This window comes from Bacillus rossius, assembly GCF_032445375.1.
Source record: "Bacillus rossius redtenbacheri isolate Brsri chromosome 4 unlocalized genomic scaffold, Brsri_v3 Brsri_v3_scf4_1, whole genome shotgun sequence".
NCBI lineage: Eukaryota > Metazoa > Arthropoda > Insecta > Phasmatodea > Bacillidae > Bacillus > Bacillus rossius.
This window is the reverse complement of record NW_026962010.1, coordinates 18,580,831-18,605,666: the sequence shown is the minus strand read 5'-3', so window position 1 is coordinate 18,605,666 and position 24,836 is coordinate 18,580,831. Positions and strand designations below refer to the sequence as shown.

Genomic DNA, 24,836 nt, shown 5'->3' with positions numbered 1-24,836 from the left:
TTGTGCACCGACAACTCATCTCGCCTCACATAATAAGGTTGCAAGTCCCCATCTTTAATGCCTGTCGGCCATCCTTCCTGTACATATGCCATGACCTGAGCTAACAAGGAATCTTGTTTAGTTTCTGCAGCCACTTTTAAGGGGTTAATAAGTGGCTCTGGTAAATCTTCCAGCATGAGTACATCACATGGTGCTGGGACTGTAAATTCCTGCCCAAGCAGAGGCAACCTGCTAAGAGCATCAGCATGACTAATTTGTGGCCCGGGCCTATATTCTAGTTCGTAATCATGCATGGCCAGCATCAGGCTCCAACGTAATAACCGAGGAGAAAGCGTATCTGGAATAGGTTGTTTAGGATGCAATAGTCTTAGGAGCGGCTTGTGGTCTGTTACAATTTTAAAGCTTCGGCCCACCAGATACTGCCTGAACTTAGTTACGCCAAATATTATTGCGAGAGCCTCTTTATCCAACTGTGCGTAGTTGCGCTCACACTGTTGCAATGTTCTGGAACCAAATGCCACAGGAGCCTCTAACCCATTCCCTAGCTCATGAGCTAGTACTGCTCCCACCCCATACTCCGAAGCATCACAAGTCAGGATCAACGGCTTGCCCAGGTCATAGTGGATAAGAACTTGATCTGACTGCAGCAGTCGCTTTGCGCTCTCAAAGGCCTGGCTGTGTACTTTTGTCCACTGCCACGGAGTCCCTGCATCAAGTAGTCTATGCAATGGCTCCAGTACTTCAGATCTGTTCTCCAAGTATCTTTCATAAAAATTTAAAAGCCCAAGAAATGCCTGTAGCTCTTTCTTATTTTTTGGCTCAGGTGCACCATGAATAGCTTCCACTTTGCTCTCCAATGGGTGAATGCCTCTTCCATCAACTTTATGCCCCAGGAATTGTACAGACTCTATTGCAAAAACACACTTAGACTTTTTTAGTTTGAGGCCTGTCTTTTCCAATCGCTCCAGGACCTCATGGACACGGTTCCAATGCTCATGTGCATCACCCCCAGTAATTAAAATGTCATCCAACAAAACTACAGTGCCGGGCACCCCTACAAGCAGTGTGGCCATCAGGCGTTGGAAAATCGCTGGCCCGCTGCTAACTCCATAAGGCAGTCTCCTTACCTTAAAGAGTCCCTTCATTGTGTTGACTGTAAGCAGCTCTGCTGTGGCGTCGTCCACAGTGACCTGCAGGTAGGCTTCCTCCAAATCAAGTTTTGTATAAACTTGACCCCCTTGAAGCATCGCAAAAGCCTCCGTGAGTGTGGGCAATGGATATACTTCTGTCGCTGACACACTGTTTAGCGTGCTCTTGTAGTCACCACACAACCTGACCGAACCATCACTTTTTACTATTGGGCACCACTGGTGTAGCCCACTTTGAGAAAGACACTGGTTCAAACACACCTCGCTGCACTAGGCGGTCTATTTCCGCACTTACCCTTTCCCTCAGTGCAAAAGCCACAGGTCTACACTTCCGAAAAACTGGATTGCTTCCCGGATAGATGGTGATTGACACCTCTGGTCCAATATATTTACCTAACTCCTCTGTCTGAAAAATAAAAGGGTGCTGGTTCATCACTCTATTCCAATGAGCATCTGCAAGTTGGTGCAGCCCAACCAGTTCCATTCCCAGTGGCTCTAATAATCACGACCCATCAAGCTGGGCCCATTCCCTTGCACCACCAAAAGCTCCAGTGTTGCCATCTTCCCGGTTTTTGTTTTCACTTCTACTTCCATTATACCTAATACTTCCAAATGCTCCTGAGACCATGTATGCAACACAATCCTTGCCTTTTTTAAGGGGGGCTCCTGGGGCCACAGTAATTGGAATGTTCGCCAACTAAAGATGGAATGGCCTGCCCCAGTATCGACTTCCATGGTTAGAGGACTCCCATTTAGGGACACTTCCATGCACAAAGGTCGATTGGTGTCTTGCATACTGTACAAGGTGTATGCAATGTCCTCTGCTGGTGTGTCCATTTGCAAATGCTGCACTTCACGGAATTTTCTGTGTGTCCAGTATTTACCTGTTGCGTCCGTAGCAGGTTGGTTTTTCTATTTCGTGATGCATGCACGCTCAATATGCCCCCGGTTCTTGCAAAACCGGCAAACTGTCTTGACATGATAGCACTTGTCGGCCAGATGGTTTCCATTGCATCGCCAACACTGCTGGGTAGTACTGGCCTCCGTGTCCCGTTTGGTGGCTAATTCTTCAGTTCGCCTCCTCATGGCTCCCGTAGGTAATTCTTTACTGTCGCGGCTTCGTCCTATGTGAATTCTATTCACCTCTTCACTCCGAGTTTCGGTCGTAGCACTTCTTAATTCCCCCATGTTCTTCCCAGTCGCCTCTGCCGCAACTGCGATTTTAAATGTATCTTTAAATGTGAGCTTGTCTTTCGCGAGGAGAACCTGTTGAACCACTCTGTCCCTCACTCCACACACGAGCCGATCCCGCAACATGCGCTCCAAGTTAGGGAAATTGCAGTGCATGCTCAACCGCCTCAACTCTGCCACATAAACGGCGATTGTCTCTCCCTCATGTTGGTCTCTGTGGAGGAACTTGAAGGTTTCCACTATTTCGCTTGGCTTCGGTTCAAAATGATCGGTTAGCTTCGTAAACACATCGCCGAGCGACACAGCATCTGTGGATTGTGGAGATAACAGTGACGTAACCAGATTGTACAGTTCTGCCCCGCACACAGTAAAAAACACGGCCCGTTTAGTCTCGTCATCCGTAAGTTTATTTGCGACAGAATAAAATTGCAGCCGTTCGCGGTATGTCTTCCACGACTCTTTTCCGGGCACGAACTCACCCACCGAACCAATAAAACCCGCCATGTCCGCGGCCGTTTGTACCAACTTGTTTTATCCTCGTCGCCAATGTAATGTCCTTTTCATAACATTGTTCCAGCTAATCGTGATACACTTTGTTCTTTGGTAAACCCTAGTAGGCGGCCATTACGTAATAACTGTTGCGCACATAATGCTGGGTTCACAATTGAAAAAATAACAGTAACAGTAACAGTAGGTCGTGTGCATAGGATATGAACGCCATGTTTCCTAACCTAACGATTCACAATAGCAGAAAGTTGGTCGTGTGCATGGGAGCGAGGTCGTGCGCACAGGAGTGAAATGAAAATATTTTATTTCGGTCGCGTACGCATGGCACAACAGCCAATGAGAGAAGAGCAGGGTGATTTTTTGGCAGGACTAGAAATATGTTTATATTTAATAACCATATTGTGGTAAGAAAATGTCGAGATAATAAAAGTATTAACGTTATTTTGAAAGTTAATGTGTTTATTTACTAACACTGCTAACAGATGTCGCTTAGTTCGCGAAATTTCATTGGCTGAAATTAACAGTAAGAATTCAATTGTGAACCGATTTCGCAGTTCGCACAGGTCGTGTGCACAGGTCGTGTGCATGGCTTGCTATGCACTCGCTTAATTTTTTTAATTGTGAACCCAGCCTAACACAAGACACCAACTGGCTGCAGTGTTGCCACAGTGTGCTACATAAACACGGTGTTGCCACTATGTCAATACATAACAGTCTACATTTAAATAAAACCAATATTCAGTTAGAAAAGGTACATAGTTAGGGTTTAACTGGGCAGGGCAGTTGCAGATCTAATAATACAATGGCAAGAGATTACTGATGAGTGATGACCTTAAAAATTTAGAAATGTTTAATCTGAAAATCAAATTTCATTAATAAATATAATCTTTAATGAAAATGTAGGCTGTAACTTTCTTATAAATGGACGTAGTTATGCAAAAAGAACCAACCCACATGAAACCTATTCTGAGTATTTTGAAGTTAAAGTTAATTATAAATTGTAATTCTCCTATTGATAATTTAATGTGGGTATAATTTTAATGGTCTAGTATAAAAACTGATATAATAATAGCAACGACGGTACAATCAACCTTGTACTATTTTAATTTATTTTCAAATAAAATATAATAAAATTGTGGGTTGGTTCCTTTTTGCATAACTACGTCCAAATTACTGTATTATTTCTAAACTAAGCATTACCAACACAGACCTTATACAGTAAAAATATTAATTTTTCTATATTAAATTCCAAATTTTAAAACAACATTCATCCAAAATTGTTTGCAAGGTAACAGCAAAATGAATGCTCCCTCCCCCCCTCCTTCCTCCATATCTCGTGTTTTGTGCCGTGTATTAGGGATTTAGGCACGTTTTATTTAAAAATTTTGTTATCTTAAATTTTTTTTGGAAATATTTTTTTTTTTCTCTCTGCTTATTTTCTTTACGGCCAGGCCCTCAGCCTCTGTTCTCAAAGGCGAGCTGATTTTCTTTCCCAGCCTCATGCTAGGCTAGCATTCTGGCTAATATTTCTCCCGCCTCCAGGCACGTCGGGGCCGGTAACTTTATTTCTTCGCGTGACTACTTTTGCCTAAGAGCAGCTTGTGAAGCAGTGCTGAGCCCTGCTAACTCTGTCACGAATCGGTATAAGGTTCACTAGCAGCAAGACACGACAGGAGGATCCCGTGGGCCTTGTGTCCCACAGACCATGCGTTTTTTGAAGCCATCCCCCGCCTGCTCACCCCCCCTTTCTTCTCAGAAGTGGCTAGGAGCGACGACCGCTCGGGTACGTTAACCGAAGTCAAGGCCATCTCAGGCTTGACAGCCGCAGTTACGATTCTGCACCTTAACGACATCTAGTGACGGCTGTGGTCACTAAAGCCACTTGTGGGCGTCGGCAGCGCCGACACCAGCGCTCGCGCGGAGGTAACGACAACCTCTCTCCCCTCCTTATGTCTCAGGCCGCTAGGTGGCACCACTGGTTACTCCATTACCCCCTAGCTTGACACTCTCATCGGTCACTAGTAGATTTATTAGTACTTCTTCTCGCCACCAAAAGATAGCGCCTCAGTCGCGCAGTCACTCCAGTAAGATCTAATTTTTTTATGCCGGACACCTTCGGGTGGACTCGGTCATTTTCGGCTCAGAGCCTACCCCCCCCCCCCCCCTCCCATTCTCTAGAGACCCCGCGCTTATGATATTCTGGTGATATCCCGCTCTGGACTTACTTCGGTGCGCGCCTCCTGACTGACTGGTACCGTTTGTATCTGCGATCTTCGGCGAATCATCGACATCGTATATTATGTAGTCTTCTCAGACTAGAGGGATGGAGTCCCTAGCTAAAATTATTAACCAGTCAGTAGTTTAGTTAATAGTTGAGAAACTTAGTATTTTTTAAATTAATTATTTTGTTAATTAATCATGATGACTTCCGTGTCTACCGCGAATCGTGGTTCGAGTTTGCGGAGACGAGACGCCCTCTCCTGAGCGCCAGGACCAACACCCTGTTTTGGTAAGTCTTGACGTCATCCCCCCCCCCCCCCTTTTAATTTCCCTCTATTGGCCTTTTGCGCCATTTAAGTATACTGTCTGGAAACAGGTCTAATTCTTTGGAATTTTGACCTTTGTTTCAGACAGGGTTCCATGTTTGGGGCAACCAAAATCCTCTGCCAGGACCCACTGGAGTCGGTTCCTGCGCAGAATCCAACATCATTAGGCCTACTACCTCGATCACCGTCTACCTACAGCCCCGGGTGATACCCGCATAATTCTATCTTTTTATTCACGAACTCAAAAATAGTGTAACCCAATTAAGACAGCGGACAGTAAAAAGCAGTTTGAGGAGAAGAAATTTATATTATGTTTTGGAAGGACTATATGTACAACCTTTAAAGTTACCAATGTTAATTTCATTCTTGTTTTTAAATATTTTAATTTTTGTTAGTCATTCAGGGCCGGCCCTATCGTAAATAACGTTAAGGAATATCATATAATAAGTGTAATTGTGAGTTATGTAAATATCACTTATCGATGAAAAACAGCCTTTACTAAGGAAAATTTAATCTATAAAAAAGAACAATGATTAATAAAATAAGGAAGTCTATAGACGTAACAGTTGTTTTTATTTATTTAATATATAATAACGATCCTTTTACTCCCAAGTATTTGTAGGGAGTCCCTAAATTTTCTTTGTTTACTCCTAGTGTCGCCTCTGTTGTTGACTTTTATAGTTATTAATTGAGGGCCCCAGTTATCAAAGCTTCCAAATCTTTTAACCTTATTATTTAATTATTCTTTAAGACACTTGGGGTATTACAGTTTAAACAAAGTCTTACATTCTGATTTAATCTTTAATCAGTTAATCACCATACCAATAGGTTAATAAATATGTAACCACATATTTTATTCATTTATATATTGTATTTATTGATTATTTTTATTTATATAAAAATGAAAGATATAAGCAGTCATGATATTCTACGACTCTTTATTACAATTAATTGTATTGGTGGTATTAAGAGACGCAATATTCAACCAAAATAAAGGTGCATAGACTGGCTTAATGCTATGAAAAATTTTTTATTAGCATTTCTCTTATAAGAAAGCCAGTACAAACAGTCAACTTTGTCCCATGTCTTTATTTTTTAACTTCAACATGTATTTTAGCATTTACTCTGAAATGGTCTGCCCAAAAGGCCACATTTTATTTTTAAGGTTTTACTTCAACTGCCATTAGTTTTTTGTTGCTAATTAAGTACAGACACTTGTGAATAAAATTTTAAAATGGGATGATAGAAAAAAATGTTTGTATGCATTACCTAGATGTGAAACACAGAAAATAAGCTTTCAAATGTGGCCATGTCAAAATAAGTCATGCAAATATCTTAATCACGTAACTGAATATTTCCATTACTATACACATATCGGAGAATGTATCATTTTGTATACGACACAAAAATCAACAAAAAAATAATTTCCAATTTTGAAATAAAACGAACTAAACATTTGCAATGAAAGAGCAATTTGGGGAAAATGCAGTAGGCCCGACAGAGGATCGCCGCCACAGAAGACCAATCAGCTGAGAGCAGCACGTAGGACAGTGCTGTTCCAGTCACTGCAGCAGCGTCATTCCTGGCGAGGAAGTCCTGCACCCATGTGGTGCTCTGACTGCCGCCCATGCTGGAGCAGCTGGAGGACACTGCAGAGAAGCATGGTTGTGCTGTTCAAGTCATCGACACGATATCTTCCCTGGCAAGGTAGTCCCTTCAGCTGGCGTTCTCTGTAGTCACTAGCGCCCGTGCTGGAGCAGCCGAAATCCACGGAGAGGCACGATGGTCAGTACTGTTCCAGTCATCAGGGCAGCATCCTCCCTAGTGAGGAAACACTGCCCCCAGGTGGCACTCCTACCAGCGAGCCCCCGCTGTAGTGACGGGTGCCCATGTTGGAGCAGCCCCGCGCAACTGCCGAGAAGTGCGATGGTCTGTGCTTTTCCAGTCGTCGCAGCAGCATTCCACCTGGTGCGGAAGTCCTGCCTCCAGGCGGTGCTCCTGTCAGCGTGACTGGCGTCCATTCCAGAGCACCCGAGCATTGTTCTGGTCATCGCAGCAGCATCCTCTCTGGCGTGGAAGTCCTGTTCCCTGGTGGTGCTTCCATCAGAGATACCCCAGTGTAGTGACTGGCGCCCATACCGGAGCACCCGAAAGCTGCGGAGAATTGCGGCGACTGGGCGAACACTGCATTCACCCTGCACATATGCATCACACACACTTCACACATTGTCCACGAAACATGGAAACTACTATTCACGTTCACTTACATTGAGTCATTCGTGTGTTTGACTTAAGCTATAAAAGAGAAAGTTAGTTCGGTTGGGTTTCTTACACAAATAAAATTATAGCAAAAATTAGTTTATTATTTATTTCTTCAGGAGGGACGGTTTTTGCATGTCTAAGTGATTGTAACTAAACTAATAATTTACCTTATTTTACATAATCAAACAGGTTCCTACATTATTTAAAAATAATAAACAAGTAAGCAATGTTTTGCGCGAGTGTTACTAGGCTATTTAAGCTCCGTGCTGTATATTCAATATATTATCCATACAATTCAAAAATAAACATAAAAAAATTTAAAAAAACATAAACCTAAAAAAAATTGTATTTAATGCTTAAAAATAGGTGAGATGAGAGACATTTAAAATACTCGCAATATGGTTTTTACTTCTAAATCGAAGTTGCGTGAATGGTCGAGCGTCTAAATTCGTATATGTTAGAGTTTGATTGGGCTTCCCACGAAAATGCAACTCGCTGAGAGGCCCACACACTTATGGAGGTATTAGCAAATTTACTAGAGACTAGTATTATTGGTATGTCTCTCGAGTGAGTTTATGTTCTAAAGTTTAAGTCAACTGGATATTAATTAGATAGCAAAACATATTGTAGTTACAAAAAGGGTTCAATTGCTGGATGTTTTAAAGAAATTCTATAGGAAGAAGCATAAAAAATGTCAAAATCTTGACATTTGGACGCCATCTTGGAATTGTGTAATTATTTAGCTAGAAATTCTGGAATTTTCAAAAATTCATCAAAAAAATAACACATTTATGTACTGACTGATTCGATCAATATCCGTTCATGGTTCAATTCCTGAACGAAACTAAAAATAAATTTAATTAAAATACCAGAAAAGTGTCAGGTTCAATGATTTAAACATCGCAAGTTCTTTTACAAATGTAATATTTATTACATAATTTCTATTCTAATACAGGAACATTTGTGATAGATATAAATTTTATAATCATTTAGGCCTGCATAGATGTGAAATGACTAATTCTTAGCTCCAATCGGTTTATACTAGACAGAGACCAACCAGATCCTTTACAAACATAGTAGAAGCAATTATCATTCACCTGTAGAGCACCGATAACAGTCTTAGGTTTAGTTTCATTTCCAGGCGTCATACCAATCGGTTGCTGCTCATCTGTTTTTTTGCCTGTACGCTCACGAGTTTTCAACCTAAACCAAGGAGTCGAAATTTCTGTAGGTAGGTAGTTATTCAGTAAGCACATGGACTTTACCGTTGCATTTTCGCACGTCGTCGCAAACTATCAATTCGAGTAAACCAATAATGGCACTCATCGAGGCAAAACTTCATGCGAGAAGGATTATTCTTACATTTACTCCATTCATGTCTCCGTGCATCATGTGAAAATGCGAACGTCATACCGCAGTAGCTGCAAGGATACCGTGCTGATGAATACGAACCTTCCAGACCCGAACCAGATGACGATGTTACTGCAATTGTACCATTTTCAGGCATACTCTTATACGCTCAATCATTCGTTGTTACACCGAAACCTTTACTTTCTGCCGCGCAGCTGGACCTTTGCATGTCTTCACGTCCGTTTTCATATTATCTTTTCTGGCAAACTGCTTATGACATTTTTCACAAACAAGCATTTTACGATACAGGCCCAGCACAAGTTCTTCTCGAAGGTACTTTGCGACTAGACATGGGATCTTCATCTCCACATCGGCTATGCAGCATTGTACCACAGCATTGCCCAGTAAGGTCATGGTGGATCCCTGGGTGGCAAGCTGTGCCATTTGGGGTTGGGAATTAATAGGGGTCCCTATTATCTGCACAACACTCTCGCGCACATAATTAGTGGTGGCGGCTGAGTCGATAAGAGCCTGAATGGGCTGTGAGTCCAGTTGCACCTTGACTCTTGGCAGTTCTTGTTGTGGGTGGTGCTGTACGCACATAAGGCTCGGGGTCGGTCTACCTTCGAGCCGAGCTTGGGAGTTGAGGTCTTCTACCTTCGGTGTAGGGGTAGGGCTCGTTGGCACCACTCTTTCCCTCCAGGGGTCTACTGTGTTGAGGCTGTTCCTTTCAGACTGTTTGCAGCGGAGCACTGGGCAGTCTTGGTGAAAGTGTTGTTCAGGGCAGTGCCAACACTTCGGCAACCTTTTGTTGGGGGTAGCATATTCTTGTACCAGGGTTGGTGGTGAACAAGGTTTACTTGTTACAGTGCCCCTAGTTTCTAGACAGTCTCGCTGCACAGCAGTGGCTCGAACCATAAGTTCGGATAAATTCTCGGGAGGCGGATGCCGTAGAAATGGCCGTAGGTTGGGCCACACCAGCTCCAACAAGGTAGGAAGAAATTCATTTGGGTCTCTCCCTGGGTGTAGCCTCTTATAAAGTTTCCTTTTCTGTAGTAAGAAACTTTCGACATCCTCTCCTTCCTTTTGTTTGGTACCATATAATTGGGCAGTAAGCTTTGCCAGTCTTGATTGGTTTCCAAAATGGTTCAGGAAGCCCCCTGTGAACTCTTCCCAGGTGTCATACAGCCCTTCATGGTTATTCCACTATCTAGAGGCTTCCCCAAGTAGTAATGGACCTATCTGGTCCACCCATTCGGTGGGGTGGATTGCATGTGCCCGTAGGGCTTGCTCCCATTGGTGGACAGATTGCACAGGGTCCTCATGATCCTGCCCTCTAAAGGGCCGAGGTACACTTGCAGATCCTGTACTTGAAGGTAAACTGGGATTCAATCTACACTGGCCGCAGGTAAACGACATCCCAGCAAGGTCCAGTGGTGTATCTTCCCAGCCTAGACAGGCGAGATGGTAGTCGCGATGGCAGGCCTGGCAGGTGACGATGACTAGGGCTGTCTCCGGGCAGTTCGGCGCGAAGCAGCGCCGGGGAGCTGGAACTGTTGGCTTCTTCTCTACCAGAAGTTGTCTGCAGGGCTGGCATATGTGGATATATGCCTGTTCACTGACTTGTTCCACGATACCAAGGCATTGTAGGTGAAACTGGGCATTGCAGCATACACAGGGAATGCTGGGTCCATCCGGTGCACTGCAGCGAGGTGCGGCACAGGATCCAGAAGACATCCTTCAGTTGGGTTGGGCGCCACCAGGTGTTTTCTGCACTCCTGGAAGTGGATGTGGCTCCGGCTGTGCTGATAGCTCTCGTAGAGGCAGGGCGAGGTCCTCAGGTTATCCAAGCTGACTGGCCCCACGTTGGGCGCCAAATTGACTTGTCCCAGGCAGAGGGGAGGAGCGGGAGCGGTCCCCAAGCAGGGGTCGCTGCCCAAGAGCAGGGAGATATCGGGAAGAGGGGGGGGGGGAGAGAGCGGGAGCGGTCCCCGAGCAGGGGTCGCTGCCCAAGAGCAGGGAGAGATCGGGCAGAGGGGGGGGGGGGGGAGAGAGCGGGAGCGGTCCCCAAGCAGGGGTCGCTGCCCAAGAGCAGGTAGAGATCGTGAAGAGGGGGGGGGGGGGAGAGAGCGGGAGCGGTCCCCGAGCAGGGGTCGCTGCCCAAGAGCAGGGAGAGATCGGGAAGAGGGGGGGGGGAGAGAGCGGGAGCGGTCCCCAAGCAGGGGTCGCTGCCCAAGAGCAGGTAGAGATCGTGAAGAGGGGGGGGGGGGAGAGAGCGGGAGCGGTCCCCGAGCAGGGGTCGCTGCCCAAGAGCAGGGAGAGATCGGGAAGAGGGGGGGGGGAGAGAGCGGGAGCAGTCCCCGAGCAGGGGTCGCTGCCCAAGAGCAGGGAGATATCGGGAAGAGGGGGGGGGGAGAGAGCGGGAGCGGTCCCCGAGCAGGGGTCGCTGCCCAAGAGCAGGGAGAGATCGGGCAGAGGGGGGGGGGGGGGAGAGAGCGGGAGCGGTCCCCGAGCAGGGGTCGCTGCCCAAGAGCAGGGAGAGATCGGGCAGAGGGGGGGGGGGGAGAGAGCGGGAGCGGTCCCCAAGCAGGGGTCGCTGCCCAAGAGCAGGTAGAGATCGTGAAGAGGGGGGGGGGGGGGGAGAGAGCGGGAGCGGTCCCCGAGCAGGGGTCGCTGCCCAAGAGCAGGGAGAGATCGGGAAGAGGGGGGGGGGGAGAGAGCGGGAGCGGTCCCCAAGCAGGGGTCGCTGCCCAAGAGCAGGTAGAGATCGTGAAGAGGGGGGGGGGGAGAGAGCGGGAGCGGTCCCCGAGCAGGGGTCGCTGCCCAAGAGCAGGGAGAGATCGGGAAGAGGGGGGGGGGGAGAGAGCGGGAGCTGTCCCCGAGCAGGGGTCGCTGCCCAAGAGCAGGGAGATATCGGGAAGAGGGGGGGGGGGAGAGAGCGGGAGCGGTCCCCGAGCAGGGGTCGCTGCCCAAGAGCAGGGAGAGATCGGGCAGAGGGGGGGGGGGGGGAGAGAGCGGGAGCGGTCCCCGAGCAGGGGTCGCTGCCCAAGAGCAGGGAGAGATCGGGCAGAGGGGGGGGGGGGGAGAGAGCGGGAGCGGTCCCCAAGCAGGGGTCGCTGCCCAAGAGCAGGTAGAGATCGTGAAGAGGGGGGGGGGGGGGGGAGAGAGCGGGAGCGGTCCCCGAGCAGGGGTCGCTGCCCAAGAGCAGGGAGAGATCGGGAAGAGGGGGGGGGGGAGAGAGCGGGAGCGGTCCCCAAGCAGGGGTCGCTGCCCAAGAGCAGGTAGAGATCGAGAAGAGGGGGGGGGGGGGAGAGAGCGGGAGCGGTCCCCGAGCAGGGGTCGCTGCCCAAGAGCAGGGAGAGATCGGGAAGAGGGGGGGGGGGAGAGAGCGGGAGCAGTCCCCGAGCAGGGGTCGCTGCCCAAGAGCAGGGAGATATCGGGAAGAGGGGGGGGGGAGAGAGCGGGAGCGGTCCCCGAGCAGGGGTCGCTGCCCAAGAGCAGGGAGAGATCGGGCAGAGGGGGGGGGGGGGAGAGAGCGGGAGCGGTCCCCGAGCAGGGGTCGCTGCCCAAGAGCAGGGAGAGATCGGGTAGAGGGGGGGGGGGAGAGAGCGGGAGCAGTCCCCGAGCAGGGGTCGCTGCCCAAGAGCAGGGAGATATCGGGAAGAGGGGGGGGGGAGAGAGCGGGAGCGGTCCCCGAGCAGGGGTCGCTGCCCAAGAGCAGGGAGAGATCGGGCAGAGGGGGGGGGGGGGAGAGAGCGGGAGCGGTCCCCAAGCAGGGGTCGCTGCCCAAGAGCAGGTAGAGATCGTGAAGAGGGGGGGGGGGGAGAGAGCGGGAGCGGTCCCCGAGCAGGGGTCGCTGCCCAAGAGCAGGGAGAGATCGGGAAGAGGGGGGGGGGAAGAGAGCGGGAGCAGTCCCCGAGCAGGGGTCGCTGCCCAAGAGCAGGGAGAGGTAGGAAGGAGGAGCGGTCCCCCAGAGAGGTCGCTGCCTAAATAATACTGCTCAAGTATTCTGTCACTTTTATTAACCCAGAAATTACTGGGAAGAGCTTTTTTTTCCTGGCTTAGTTCAGCCAGAGTAAATATACAATGTATGTACATATTCATCAGGGAGGGCACATCTGTACCCTTCCTGTGCATACATATTCGAATTACAATGCTCTTTACATTCACTTTTATAATTTAAAGGCTTCTTGATACCACACTGGGTATTTACATATTTGTCCTGAATTAGGCTGGGCAGGTAGACAAAGTTTCCTTAATTTACATTCCCCTTTGTCTGCCATCTAGGGGCGGGTGGCGAACTAACTTTCCTCCCCATAGATTATGTAGGATGGGTGGCGCACTTGGGGCTTGTGCTATCATACCAGCCGAGGCCAAACTGGTGGACATGACAATCCTTACACCGTCGATGTCAGTAACAAACTGAGCTACCTGCTGTCTAGAACTCGCTTATATACATGCACCGGATGGAATAATATGCCAGTCAAATCAAGAACCATTTACTATAATACTAGAGTCAAAACAACATTAAAAATAGAGGAACATTGATCGAAAAAATTTGATTCTGTGTGATACGTTCTCGTCTCATGAATTCGAACCAACCAGTATATGCTAGGCTCCAAGAGCTACTATTCACGCCATCAGATCCATCTAGATTTGGCTCCAATGCTCCAATTACCCATCAGCTCCAAGAGCTCCAAAGCTCCATTCGCCTCAACACATAATGTACGTTAAATTCACGCAATGCACGCAATGTACACGCAATGACTACACATCGTTCACGCAGGTCAAGCATTTAATGAAAACGAAGCACGTTTGGGCAGAAATTCTACAAAACGAAAGATAATTTAACTAAAATGAGGTGCATTCTCTCGTTCATTCAACTCGGTAGGATGCGATCGTCAATGATAAGTTAGAATATAATGTCTCCAACAGTCTATGAATCCAACAGGTTTTAGTTCCAAAAGTCATTGGCTCCATCAGTCATTGACTCCAACAGTCTGTTGACTCCAAAAGTCATTGGCTCCAACAGTCATTGGCTCCTATTGCCCTTTGCTTCAACAGCTCCAATGATATTTGGCTAGAATTCTACGAGTCTAAGAGGCTATGAGGTTACAAGACTATGAGTCTACAAGGATCTAGCAGGTTACGAGTTATACATGGCTGCGAGACTGCATGGCTAAATGGCTGCGTGACTACGAAACTACATGTCGATGAAGCTATATGGATACAAGTCTACTCGGCTCCAAATGACTGCTATGCTACATGGTTACAAGGCCACTTGGCTACAAAGCTTCAATTCTACTAGTCTACAAGACTCCTCTAACTGCCTACGAGTCTACAAAGTTCCAACTGCTCCAGCAACATTATATTAAAAGATTACAGGGCTACTTGGTTACGTAGCTACAAGTCTACGAGGCTCCAAGGCATCATGACTACGCGACTAGTAGCCAGGAGGTTACGAGACTACATGACTACGAGCTACAAGTTTACGAGACTGCGAGGCTACAGAGCTACGAAGCTTCCAGAACACGAGGCTACGTGACTTCGAGACTCCTTGGCTCTAACTGACTACAAAAGCACCATTCAGTGATGAGAGTTAGCTACGTAGCCAAGTAACTTCGTAGACTTGTAGCTATGTAACCAAGTAACCTTGTAATCTTATAATGTTGTTGGAGCAGTTGGAGCAAAAGAGAAAATTTTGTTGAAGACAGATTCGCCAATTGGAGCCTTGTAGACTTGACGCTACATAACCATATAGCCTTGTAATGTTATAACATAATGCTGTTGGAGTAGTTGGAGCCAAAGAGAAAATTCAGCCGAAGACAGATGCAGAAATTGGAGCCTTTTAGACTTGTAGCTTCGTATTCAAGTACTCATGTAGACTTGTAGACCTGTATCCTCGCAATCACGTAACCTTGTGTTCTAGAAGCTTCGTAGCTCTGTAGCCTCGCAGTCTCGTAAACTTGTAGACTCGTAGTCACGTAGTCTCGTAACCACATGGCTCGTAGTCGCGTAGTCATGATGCCTTGGAGCCTCGTAGCCTTTTAGCTACGTAACCAAGTACTCATGTAGACTTGTAGTTCTGTATCCTCGCAGTCTCGTAAACTTGTAGACTCGTAGTCATGTAGTCTCGTAACCTCACGGCTCGTAGTCGCGTAGTCATGATGCCTTGAAGCCTCGTAGACTTTTAGCTACATAACCAAGTAGCCTCGTAGACTTGTAGCTACGTAACCAAGTATCCTTGTATTCTTTTAACATAATGTTGCTGGAGCAGTTGGAGCTTTGTAGACTCGTAGGCAGTTGGAGGAGTCTTGTAGACTAGTAGAATTGAAGCTTTGTAGCCAAGTGGCCTTGTAACCATGTAGCCTCGCAGTCATTTTGAGCCGAGTAGACTTGTATCCATATAGCTTCATAGACATGTAAATTTGTAGTCACGCAGCCTTTAAGCCATGCAGTCTCGCAGCCATTTATAACCTCATTGCCTCTTAGACTCGTAGCATTCTAGCCAAATATCATTGGAGCTGTTGAAGCAAAGGGCAGTTGGAGCCAATAACTGTTGGAGCCAATGACATTTGGAGTCAACAGACTTTTGGAGTCAATAACTGATGAGCCAATCACTATTGGAGCCAATGACTTTTGGAACTAAAAACTGTTGTATTCATAGACCTTTGGAGACATTATATCCTAACTTATCATTGACGATCGCATCCTACCGAGTTGAATGAACAAGTGAATGCACCTCATTTTCGTTAAATGAGCTTAGGTATAGTAGAATTTCCGACAAATGGTGCTTCGTTTTCATTGAATGCTTGACCTGCGTGAACGATGCGTAGTCATTGCGTGTACATTGCGTACATTGCGTGCATTGCGCGTACATTGCGTGTATTGTACGTACATTACATGTTGGAGCGAATGGAGCTTTGGAGTTCTTGGAGCTGATGAGTAATTGGAGCATTGGAGCCAAATGTAGATAGATCTGATGGCGTGAATAGTAGCTCTTGGAGCCTAGGTTGGTTCGAATTCATGAGACGAGAACGTATCACACAGCATCAAATTTTTTCGATTAATGTTCCTCTATTTTTAATGTTGTTTTGATTCTAGTATTATAGTAAATGGTTCTTGATTTGACTACCATATTATTCCATCTGGTGCATGTATATAAGCGAGTCCTAGACTGCAAGTCGCTCAGTTTGTTACTGACGTCGACGGTGTAAGGATCACCTAGTTTGTATCTTCTGGTGCATAAGTCGCAAAATTACCTGTTCTTGTGAACTCGATGGCATCTTTACCGTCTTTAACGTTGAACTCAATGGAGGTTGTACCATCATCTACGGGAACCTGACGTCAGCGGCGACAAAGAAGGAACAGATCCCGTTGACAACGACGATGTCAACATTGGAGGAGATTCAACAGTCGCGTTACCACCAGCAGAAGAGACTTTAATGCCGGTAGTGCTGGCTACACAGGAAAACTCGGCGAACGCTGGTCCGCCATCGATGGAGACTTCAATGGGTGGTGATTCGTCAACAACTAACGATCATCGGTGCTGTTACTGCGAAAAGATTTTCTCAAACAACAGCAATGCTCGTCGACACGAGAAGAGAGAATGTACTAAGAACCCTCCTCGCAAAATGTTTGGCTGTGAGAAATGCCACAAGCAATTTTCATGACAAGATAATATGAAAACGCACATGAAGATATGCAAAGGTCCTGATGTTCGGCAGAAAGTAAAGGTTTCTGTACAACAACGATGCATTGATGTTCATAAGAGTATTCCTGGATATGGTACAATTGCGGCAATGTCAGTATCTGGATCGGTTCTGAAAGGCTCGACTTCATTACCCTGGTATCCTTGAAGCTACTGTGATACGTCGTTCGCATTTGCTCATGATGTACGGAGACAAGAGAGGAGTACATGTACGAAGAATCCTTCTCGCATGAAGTTTCGCTGTGATGAGTGTCATGAATGGTTTACTCTTATTGATAATTTGCGTCGACATGTGAAAAACTGTGAAGGTGAAGTCCGTGCGCCTACTGCTGAACTACCTACAGAAGTTTCGGTTCCTCGCTTTATATTGGAGACTCGAAAGCGTACAAGCAAAAAACAGATGCGCAGCAACCGGTTGCTATGGCATCTGGACCTAGAACTAAACCTAAGACTGTGATCGGTGCTCTACAGGTGAATGATAATGACTTCTACTTGGCGCAGTCTGCATTTCGCGGATCCTTGAAGGATTACTATTATCTAAATACGATTAGTGAGTCGAAAGACATTTGTAATTTTCTTGACGATATCAGACAGAACGTAATCAGCTTACTGATGACGTAGCAACAAACTGATCTTTGAAATATAACTTGTGGTTGGACTGTATATTTGGAAAGCCATATTTGTTCGATGACAAAGTGAAGAAGTGTGCATTAAAGACATTGGCTGCAGTAATTTACAGTTCTGACGATGTGAAGCAAACTGTTAAACACGGTATCCAGAAACTCTGTCAAGAAGAGGAGGACTATGTCAGTAAAGGTTCTGGTTGGTCTCTGTCTAGTATAAACCGATTGGAGCTAAATATAGACATTTTACGCCTGTGCAGGCCTAAATGATTATAAAATTGATAACTATCGCAAATGTTCCTGTAGTAGAATAGAAATTATGTAATAAATATTATGTTTGTAAAAGAACTTGCGGTGTTTTATTTTTCGAACCTGACACTTTTCTGGTATTTAAATTAAATTTATTTTTAGCTTCATCCATAGATCGAACCAAGTATCGTTTCAATATGTAAAGTAATGTGCGATTTTTTCGGTAAATTTTGGAATATTTTCCGAATTTCTAGGTCAATAAATACAAATATCCAAGATGGTGGCCTTAATAACTTATAGGATGATGGTTGATTTTGAAACTATGCTTCTTTTAGGACTTTGATCATTATTTATTGAAATTTATATTTTTTTTTAGATAAAATTAAGATGTTTTGTTTGTCCCAGGGATCGAACCAAGGACGGGAATCCATCGAATTTATCAGTGTTTTAATAAGGTATTTATTTGATGTGTTTTGTATTTTTTTCCGAATTCCTAGCTAAATAATTACACAATTTCAAGATGGTGTCCCAATTTAAAGATGGGGGTCGCCTCAGTAATAATAATTGATTACTGTACTCTAGCGGGTAAAAATTACACTAACATGATGGTGGCACACAATTAGTTGCTGAAAACAAGATGGTGGTGGCCTCCAGCAGACGAAAACAATATGGCTGACGTGACGCCATACCAGCTGATGATATATACCTTGGTACTGGTGGACGGAGGTCAGTCTGTAGGTGGCTTCTGTGGAGGAAGGATCTGATGATTTTTATTTTTGCTCTTACCAGTTTCGAACCAAGAACGGAAATCGATCTAATCAGTCAGTATTCTAATAAGTTATTTTTTGATGAATTTCAAACTTTTTTCATTATAATCGGATAATAAATAAAGATGTTCAAGATAGTGTCCGTAACGATAATTGATACAGTGGTGACAATTCAAAATTTTTGGTGTGGTGTAAGATGTTTTTATTACTTTATTGAGAATTTTTTAAATATATTAATAAATTACTGGTTTACTCTCGCCGAAATCGAACCGAAAACCGAAATCGTTTAAATAACTAAACATTTGAAGTAGGCAATTTTTAAATTTTTTTTTTTTTGGCATTTTTTCGGAATTTCTAGCATAAAATTTACGGATTTTCAAGATGGTGGCCGTAACGCGAATTGCAACAGTTAAGTCTTAATAAAAGATGGTGGTTCTGTCTCGAACAAGTGATAATATTTCTTAAAATTAAAAAAAAATACAAGTTCGAATATGCATGTTATTTTTATATAATATACCTTATATAATTCTCAGTCTGGTAAATGTCTCGTTGGCCGTGCGGTTAAAGGCGTATGTTTTCCGACCTAGAGATCAGAGCACTTCCAATATATTTTGTATAAAAAATTTAATTTAATATGTCTATAAGGACCATAATAGCTATAGTAGGTAATGTAACATCGGCCTTATGTGATGAGACAGAGTGACGCTGGCGCTCTCTAGGAACAAACAGCGGAAATAAATCCGACGGTATCCAAGATGGCGGCCTCCAGTGGAATAGAAAAAAAACCGATATGGCGACCGTGACGAAAATTTCATCATGAGTAAGTGGTGCTCTCGATTTAAAGATGGCGGATCCAATATGGCCGCCAGGGTCAAGGTCAAAGGTAAAGGTCACTGTCAAGGTCACGGTCATCCAATATGGCCGCCATGACGTCAGAGCAATCGGCAGGCTCCACGGCTTCAGCTCCACCGCTTGGCGCCTGTCCCAGGAGCCCCTTTTCTATACTACTCATAGTTGCAACTAATTAAGACATGTACACACATATTACTGGGCTGACGAGAAGTCTCTCCATCGAGCTGAAAAGGCCTTAAGTGGCGACCCTGCGATTTCTTTTGCGGGGAGATCGAAGAAAGTTCACTGAGTTGCTTATGTATAAGTTTTCCTAGATTTTAGGGTGAGTGAGTTAAAGCAACATTGGTTTCTGGTCTCACGTACACGTATTGCTGTGGATGGCAGTGTGTTGGTTTGGCCTTGATAGAACAGACACTGGATGCTTGCAAGTGGCTGGAGCTTGTCAACAGGATCATTAGGCATCATCGACAACTAACTCACTATACTGTACCTGACTGGCCATGGTAACGGCAGATTTAGACTCAGTGGAGCCGACTCGTCCCACGTGGGTTTCTTCTGGCAGGATGTCTGTGGAGAGAACACAATTAAGAAAACTATCAAAATAGACTGTAAAATACTAAAATATTTAACTTATGTGAATTAGTGTGGTTGTACAGACATTAAGAGAAGCAAATGTGTTACTTTGACTAATGCAATAGGAACTCATGAAACCGACGAATGGATATGTAGATGGAAATCTAAGAAAAGATTTTTGAAAAGTGGTTGAAGATCTGGTCCATCATTTTGATAAAACTCGTACCAAATAAAATAATCAAACTGTCATCATAATTGGTTAGTGTGACCACATTTTAAAGGGAAAAATATGTGAGCGAGTGTTTCAGTATTTGTCAGTGACGTGTAAACATTTAACCTCGGTAACGATAAAATTCATGTATTCTCACGTTGAAAATAAACAGCATGATAAGTATACAAATAGTATTCATTTTTGGGGAAAATTGTAAAATTTTTCCCCTTTTAAAACCTAACTATAATTCGGTTTAACAAGATGGTAGTACTATTGATTTCTCAAAGATAACCGATCAACAGGAGTACCGAATGCATTTCATGTAATTGCCTCAACGCTGAATAAGTGAAATTTACCCCTAGAATGGAATTATCATTCCCTGCTGTTTTGACGATATAATTCTTTAGGCACGTTGAAGGTGAAAATTTTCTTTTCACCAGAAATACAATAAAATAAGCGCGCATTATAAAACGGAAATTTAACAGGTTGAAAGTTCAATGCGCATGCAGAAACTGCTATAGCCACGAGCCGAAGTCGTTAATATGGCAGACCCAGGTGTGGCAACATGCACCCAAATTAAACTTTATGTTAGTGAAACTATCCTGGAATACATTTTTTAACCTTGAATAGTCTTACGAAAATATAATAGCAACTTAAAAAAGACCATAATTTATTAGCCAGGAAAATTGTTTTGGGACGAACATGACGTCAAAGATATTTTACATTTTTTTGGTTATCTAAAGCAATCTTTTAAAAGTTCCAGTCCAATATATTCCGGCTTTGTATTGGATTTTCGACAACAAATTTGATTAAAATACTGCTCATCTTGTTAAAATTCATTAAACTTTAATAAGTTAAGGTTTCCGCACACTTTAGAAGTTATTATTCTATGGAATTACTAAAATATGAACCTGAAACATTTTTAAACACATATTATAATTATAAGAATAAATATGTATATTTGTTTTTGCTTAAACGAATGAAATAAGTCTGTAAATAGATCCTACAATGAAAAACATAATCTTATTGAGATGACTCAAAATTATAATATAATATTATAAAATTATTAAAAGAATACAATACTTGTCCCATTGACGATATTTGAACCATGCCCCTTGAACTTAACAAGCGTGTATGCATTATACTACTGCGCCATCAGGACTATTGGGAATTGGTAGGGAGAATATGATTTATTATTATGGTGGTTCAAGATTTCTTACTTTTTTTAAAAAACTTGGGATTACTTTTTATAAGGTATGACTCTTTAAAGGTGGGTTTACGATTGAAAATTAAGAATTAAGGTGGGTTTACGATTGAACATTAAGAATTAAGACTTAAGACTTAGTCGTGTACTTACTATATGACTCTATGTAAACTAGTGGAATGGTTTATGATTGTCGTGTGTGATTTTTGACGGGTCGTGTGCGAACCATATGATGACTTAAGACTTAACAAAAATGGTTATATTTTATATTTTATATTTTTCGTTAAGACTTAAGGGAAGCGACCAATCACAACAAACCGGAACCTTTCAACCGGAAGTTTATGTCTTATTATCGGACCGAGCGAGGATTAGAATTCGTATATTTGTCATTTGTAATCATCATCCATTTCGAAAAATAGATATCCCATTTGTCAATAACTTATTTCAAACCTGCTTCTCCGTTTCGAACAATGGCCGAACATTTGTTTTGTGCTGTGATTGGTTAGAATCATAAACTGGAAGATGTAGTTTTGACTTAATCGTGTGCTCGATGTTAAGTTATAATTCTTAAGGAAATCAATCGTAAACCCAGCTTAAGTTTACTAAATATATTCTAGGGTAGTTTCACTGTCATAAAATTTTTATTTGTCACACCAATAAGTTTAGTATGTACCCTCATATTTACAAAAGTGACTATACTGTATATACAGGTTTATGTTGCTACACGTGGGTCCGCCAGCTTTGTGTCAAATTTCCGTTCATCAATTCCGTTCCATTTTCACGAAATTACTCCTACCAAATGCCGTACACCGAAAACTAAGAAGTTTACACATCGGAAATAAACTGATTAAACTAAACTGTACCATATTATAGAGCCAGTATTCTTTTAGACTTATAAGAAAAACATTTATCTGTGTTTGTGGCTTGAATCACACACATAATTTCATTACTAAAAATTGCTCTTACCTTTGCGTTACAATTGTACATATAATTCATTTTCAGTTTACTACTAGTGTTCGTCTTCAATAATATACATTGACTCGAAATAGATCAAAAAGTACACATCAGTCAGTGATTAAAAATAGCGGAAACACAATGATAAACAAGTGTTTCCTTTTCAGAATTCACCGAGGAATCACCATGGAACAAACGTTATTTCCCAAGCAGTACCACACTTATAACAAAAAAATTGGTTGTATGTAAAGTCGGTTTACGGACGATAGTTTAACGTGACGTCATAACAAAACATTGATGAAATGATTGGATACTTTATGAATAAAATTGAATTATTTTTATTTTAATAATAAAAGAATAAATACTTGAAAGTATACCAGTAATCAGATTTTTAAAATTCAAGAATAATTAACCTTTATTTCCGAAATTGTTGTTGTAACAAGTAATGAAAACCACATTAACTTTTCACTTCACTTTATAAACAGTCGAGTGGAAGAGAGATAGATGCGGCGCAAGCGTACAATGAGCGTAACGGGACACAGCGTAACGGAACAATGTGCGTAACGGGACACATCGTAACGGAACAATGTGCGTAACGGGACACAGCGTAACGGAACAATGTGCGTAACGGGACACAGCGTAACGGAACAATGTGCGTAACGGGACACAGCGTAACGGAACAATGTGCGTAACGGGACACTTTTCCGTGCGTACAGCCGGCGTTCATAGATTTATTATACGTCACGTCCAAAATTAAAAAAAAAAATTATTATATTATATTTATTATAAAACTATAACATAATTTTAAGTGTGTCTGCTTGTCTTATTGTTTGTTCGAGCATCACGCAAAAACTACAGGACTGATTTTAATGACACGTTTTGCGTTTAGAAGCTTCTGATTATACATAAATTACTGGTATATATTTAATTTCGCTACGAACTGCTGAACACATTTGGATGAAATCTGGCACACAGCTATCTCATCGGGATTAACACATAGGCTACACACTTAGGGTAATCAGTTTTGAAATAGAAAATCATAAGAGGTAAATCACGAACACGCAAACAGTGATAGTCATTTCTCTAAGCCCGCCACACGGTTTGGCAACTTCCTATCCTTCTCCTTGGCAAGACCCGTACTCTGTGTGAAGCTCGCGGCGGCTAGCGAACTAAAAGCGTCAAGAACAGTTTATTTTTTTGACGTGACAACTCCCATTTTCCATTTTTTAAATAATTTCTTTTATAGTATTTATGTTTTGTTTTTAAAGTTCTAAAAGGATCGCGGACGATTTAGAAGGCAAGGCCATTGGGGCGACGGAAGACTACCATATCGGAAGACTACCATAATGACAGTATTCCGCCTAGCCTCTTCGAAAAAGGCGGAAAAGTAGTACCATAACGGAAATCTGCCATAAGTCAAAAGGACGAGACGGAATTCTGCCATATTTTCTTACAACCTCCATGGAATGAGTACAGCAGCATTGTCCTCGAAGTAGTGTATAGAATACTTGGTAGTTAGCTCTGTCAACCATATAGCTGTACAGATAGCGCTTCAGACGGCGATAGTTGCAATAACAAATAATATCCAGATCGCGGACGAGAAGAAAGAAATGTTTCCAAAAATGTTATATAGGTAGCACAGTAATCTTATTACGACGATTTAAAAAAAAATACATGTGGTACTGTACCTTGTATTTCATTCTGCCAAAATTTCTTATACATTCTACGGAATGAGGAAAACGGCCTTACTCATAAAATTGTAATGTAACTAGCTTCATAGAATTTACATATTTGCACACTGGAATAATTGAAGTAATTGTAGATTATTATTAAATGAGAGCAAATCCAAAGCAAATATTAAAGGATTTTCTTATGTAATGTTTTCTGTGACTGAACACATAAATCTCAGATGTTAAGGTTTTTAATGTCTATAATAAATTATTTAAAGTCTACAAAATGTGTTTTTAACATGCTGAAATGCGAGGGAAATATTTTTGTATAGTGTAGTTTGTTGGCACAGGGCAAGCAGCACAGGCGCTCTAGGGGAGACATAGGCTCGTACATTTCGAATGTTGATGGGATTTGCACAGGCTTACAGTCTTTCAAAAATAAACTCTGTTGAAATTTAAGTAATTTTTAATATTAGAAAATAAAAAAATATTACTATGCGTGGCATATTATCCAACTTCATTAAAACAGTAAGATCTAATTTAAATTCATTTTTTCTGCCTTACAACAAAAACACATTAACACAAGATATACACGGGTACACATCAATGCGACAAAACACGAAACAACACAACACACAGATAGCTAAAGATTGATAAAGTTCATTTAACCAATTGGTTACTTTGGTTTTCACAAAAATGTTAAACCTAAACTAAAATGGTGTATACAAAATAAATATGTAGATTACAAAAGTTTTACTAATGAATATTTGTAGATTATTCAAAAGGAGTTATAATTTTTTACACATTTTATAGTTACTAATTGTTTTAAAAGTGTCACTTATTCTGTAATTGTAAGTTGGAATTCTTAATCCAAACCGAGTCATGTCTGAACCAACAAAAATGGTAATAAAATGCTTATAATAAAAAGTGCATCACTGATCGAACGTCTTATAAATAGAAAATGCAAATAGGTTATATAGGAATGTAGCATATTCAAAATAATTTAAATGCCTGAAAT

At 43.0% G+C, this 24,836-nt stretch overlaps 1 protein-coding gene across 1 annotated transcript in view; it reads right to left on the bottom strand.

The window, feature by feature from the left end:
• Positions 1-6,402: 6,402 nt before the first annotated feature.
• The window catches only part of LOC134541508 (membrane metallo-endopeptidase-like 1), an 88,919-nt gene continuing 70,485 nt past the window's right edge, over positions 6,403-24,836 (bottom strand). The window contains exons 16-17 of the mRNA XM_063385008.1: positions 19,697-19,773; positions 6,403-7,587 (exon numbers count right to left, since the gene is read on the bottom strand). Coding sequence (XP_063241078.1) covers positions 7,440-7,587; positions 19,697-19,773 — 225 coding nt within the window. The 3' untranslated portion in view covers positions 6,403-7,439. The remainder of the gene's footprint in view (positions 7,588-19,696; positions 19,774-24,836) is intronic.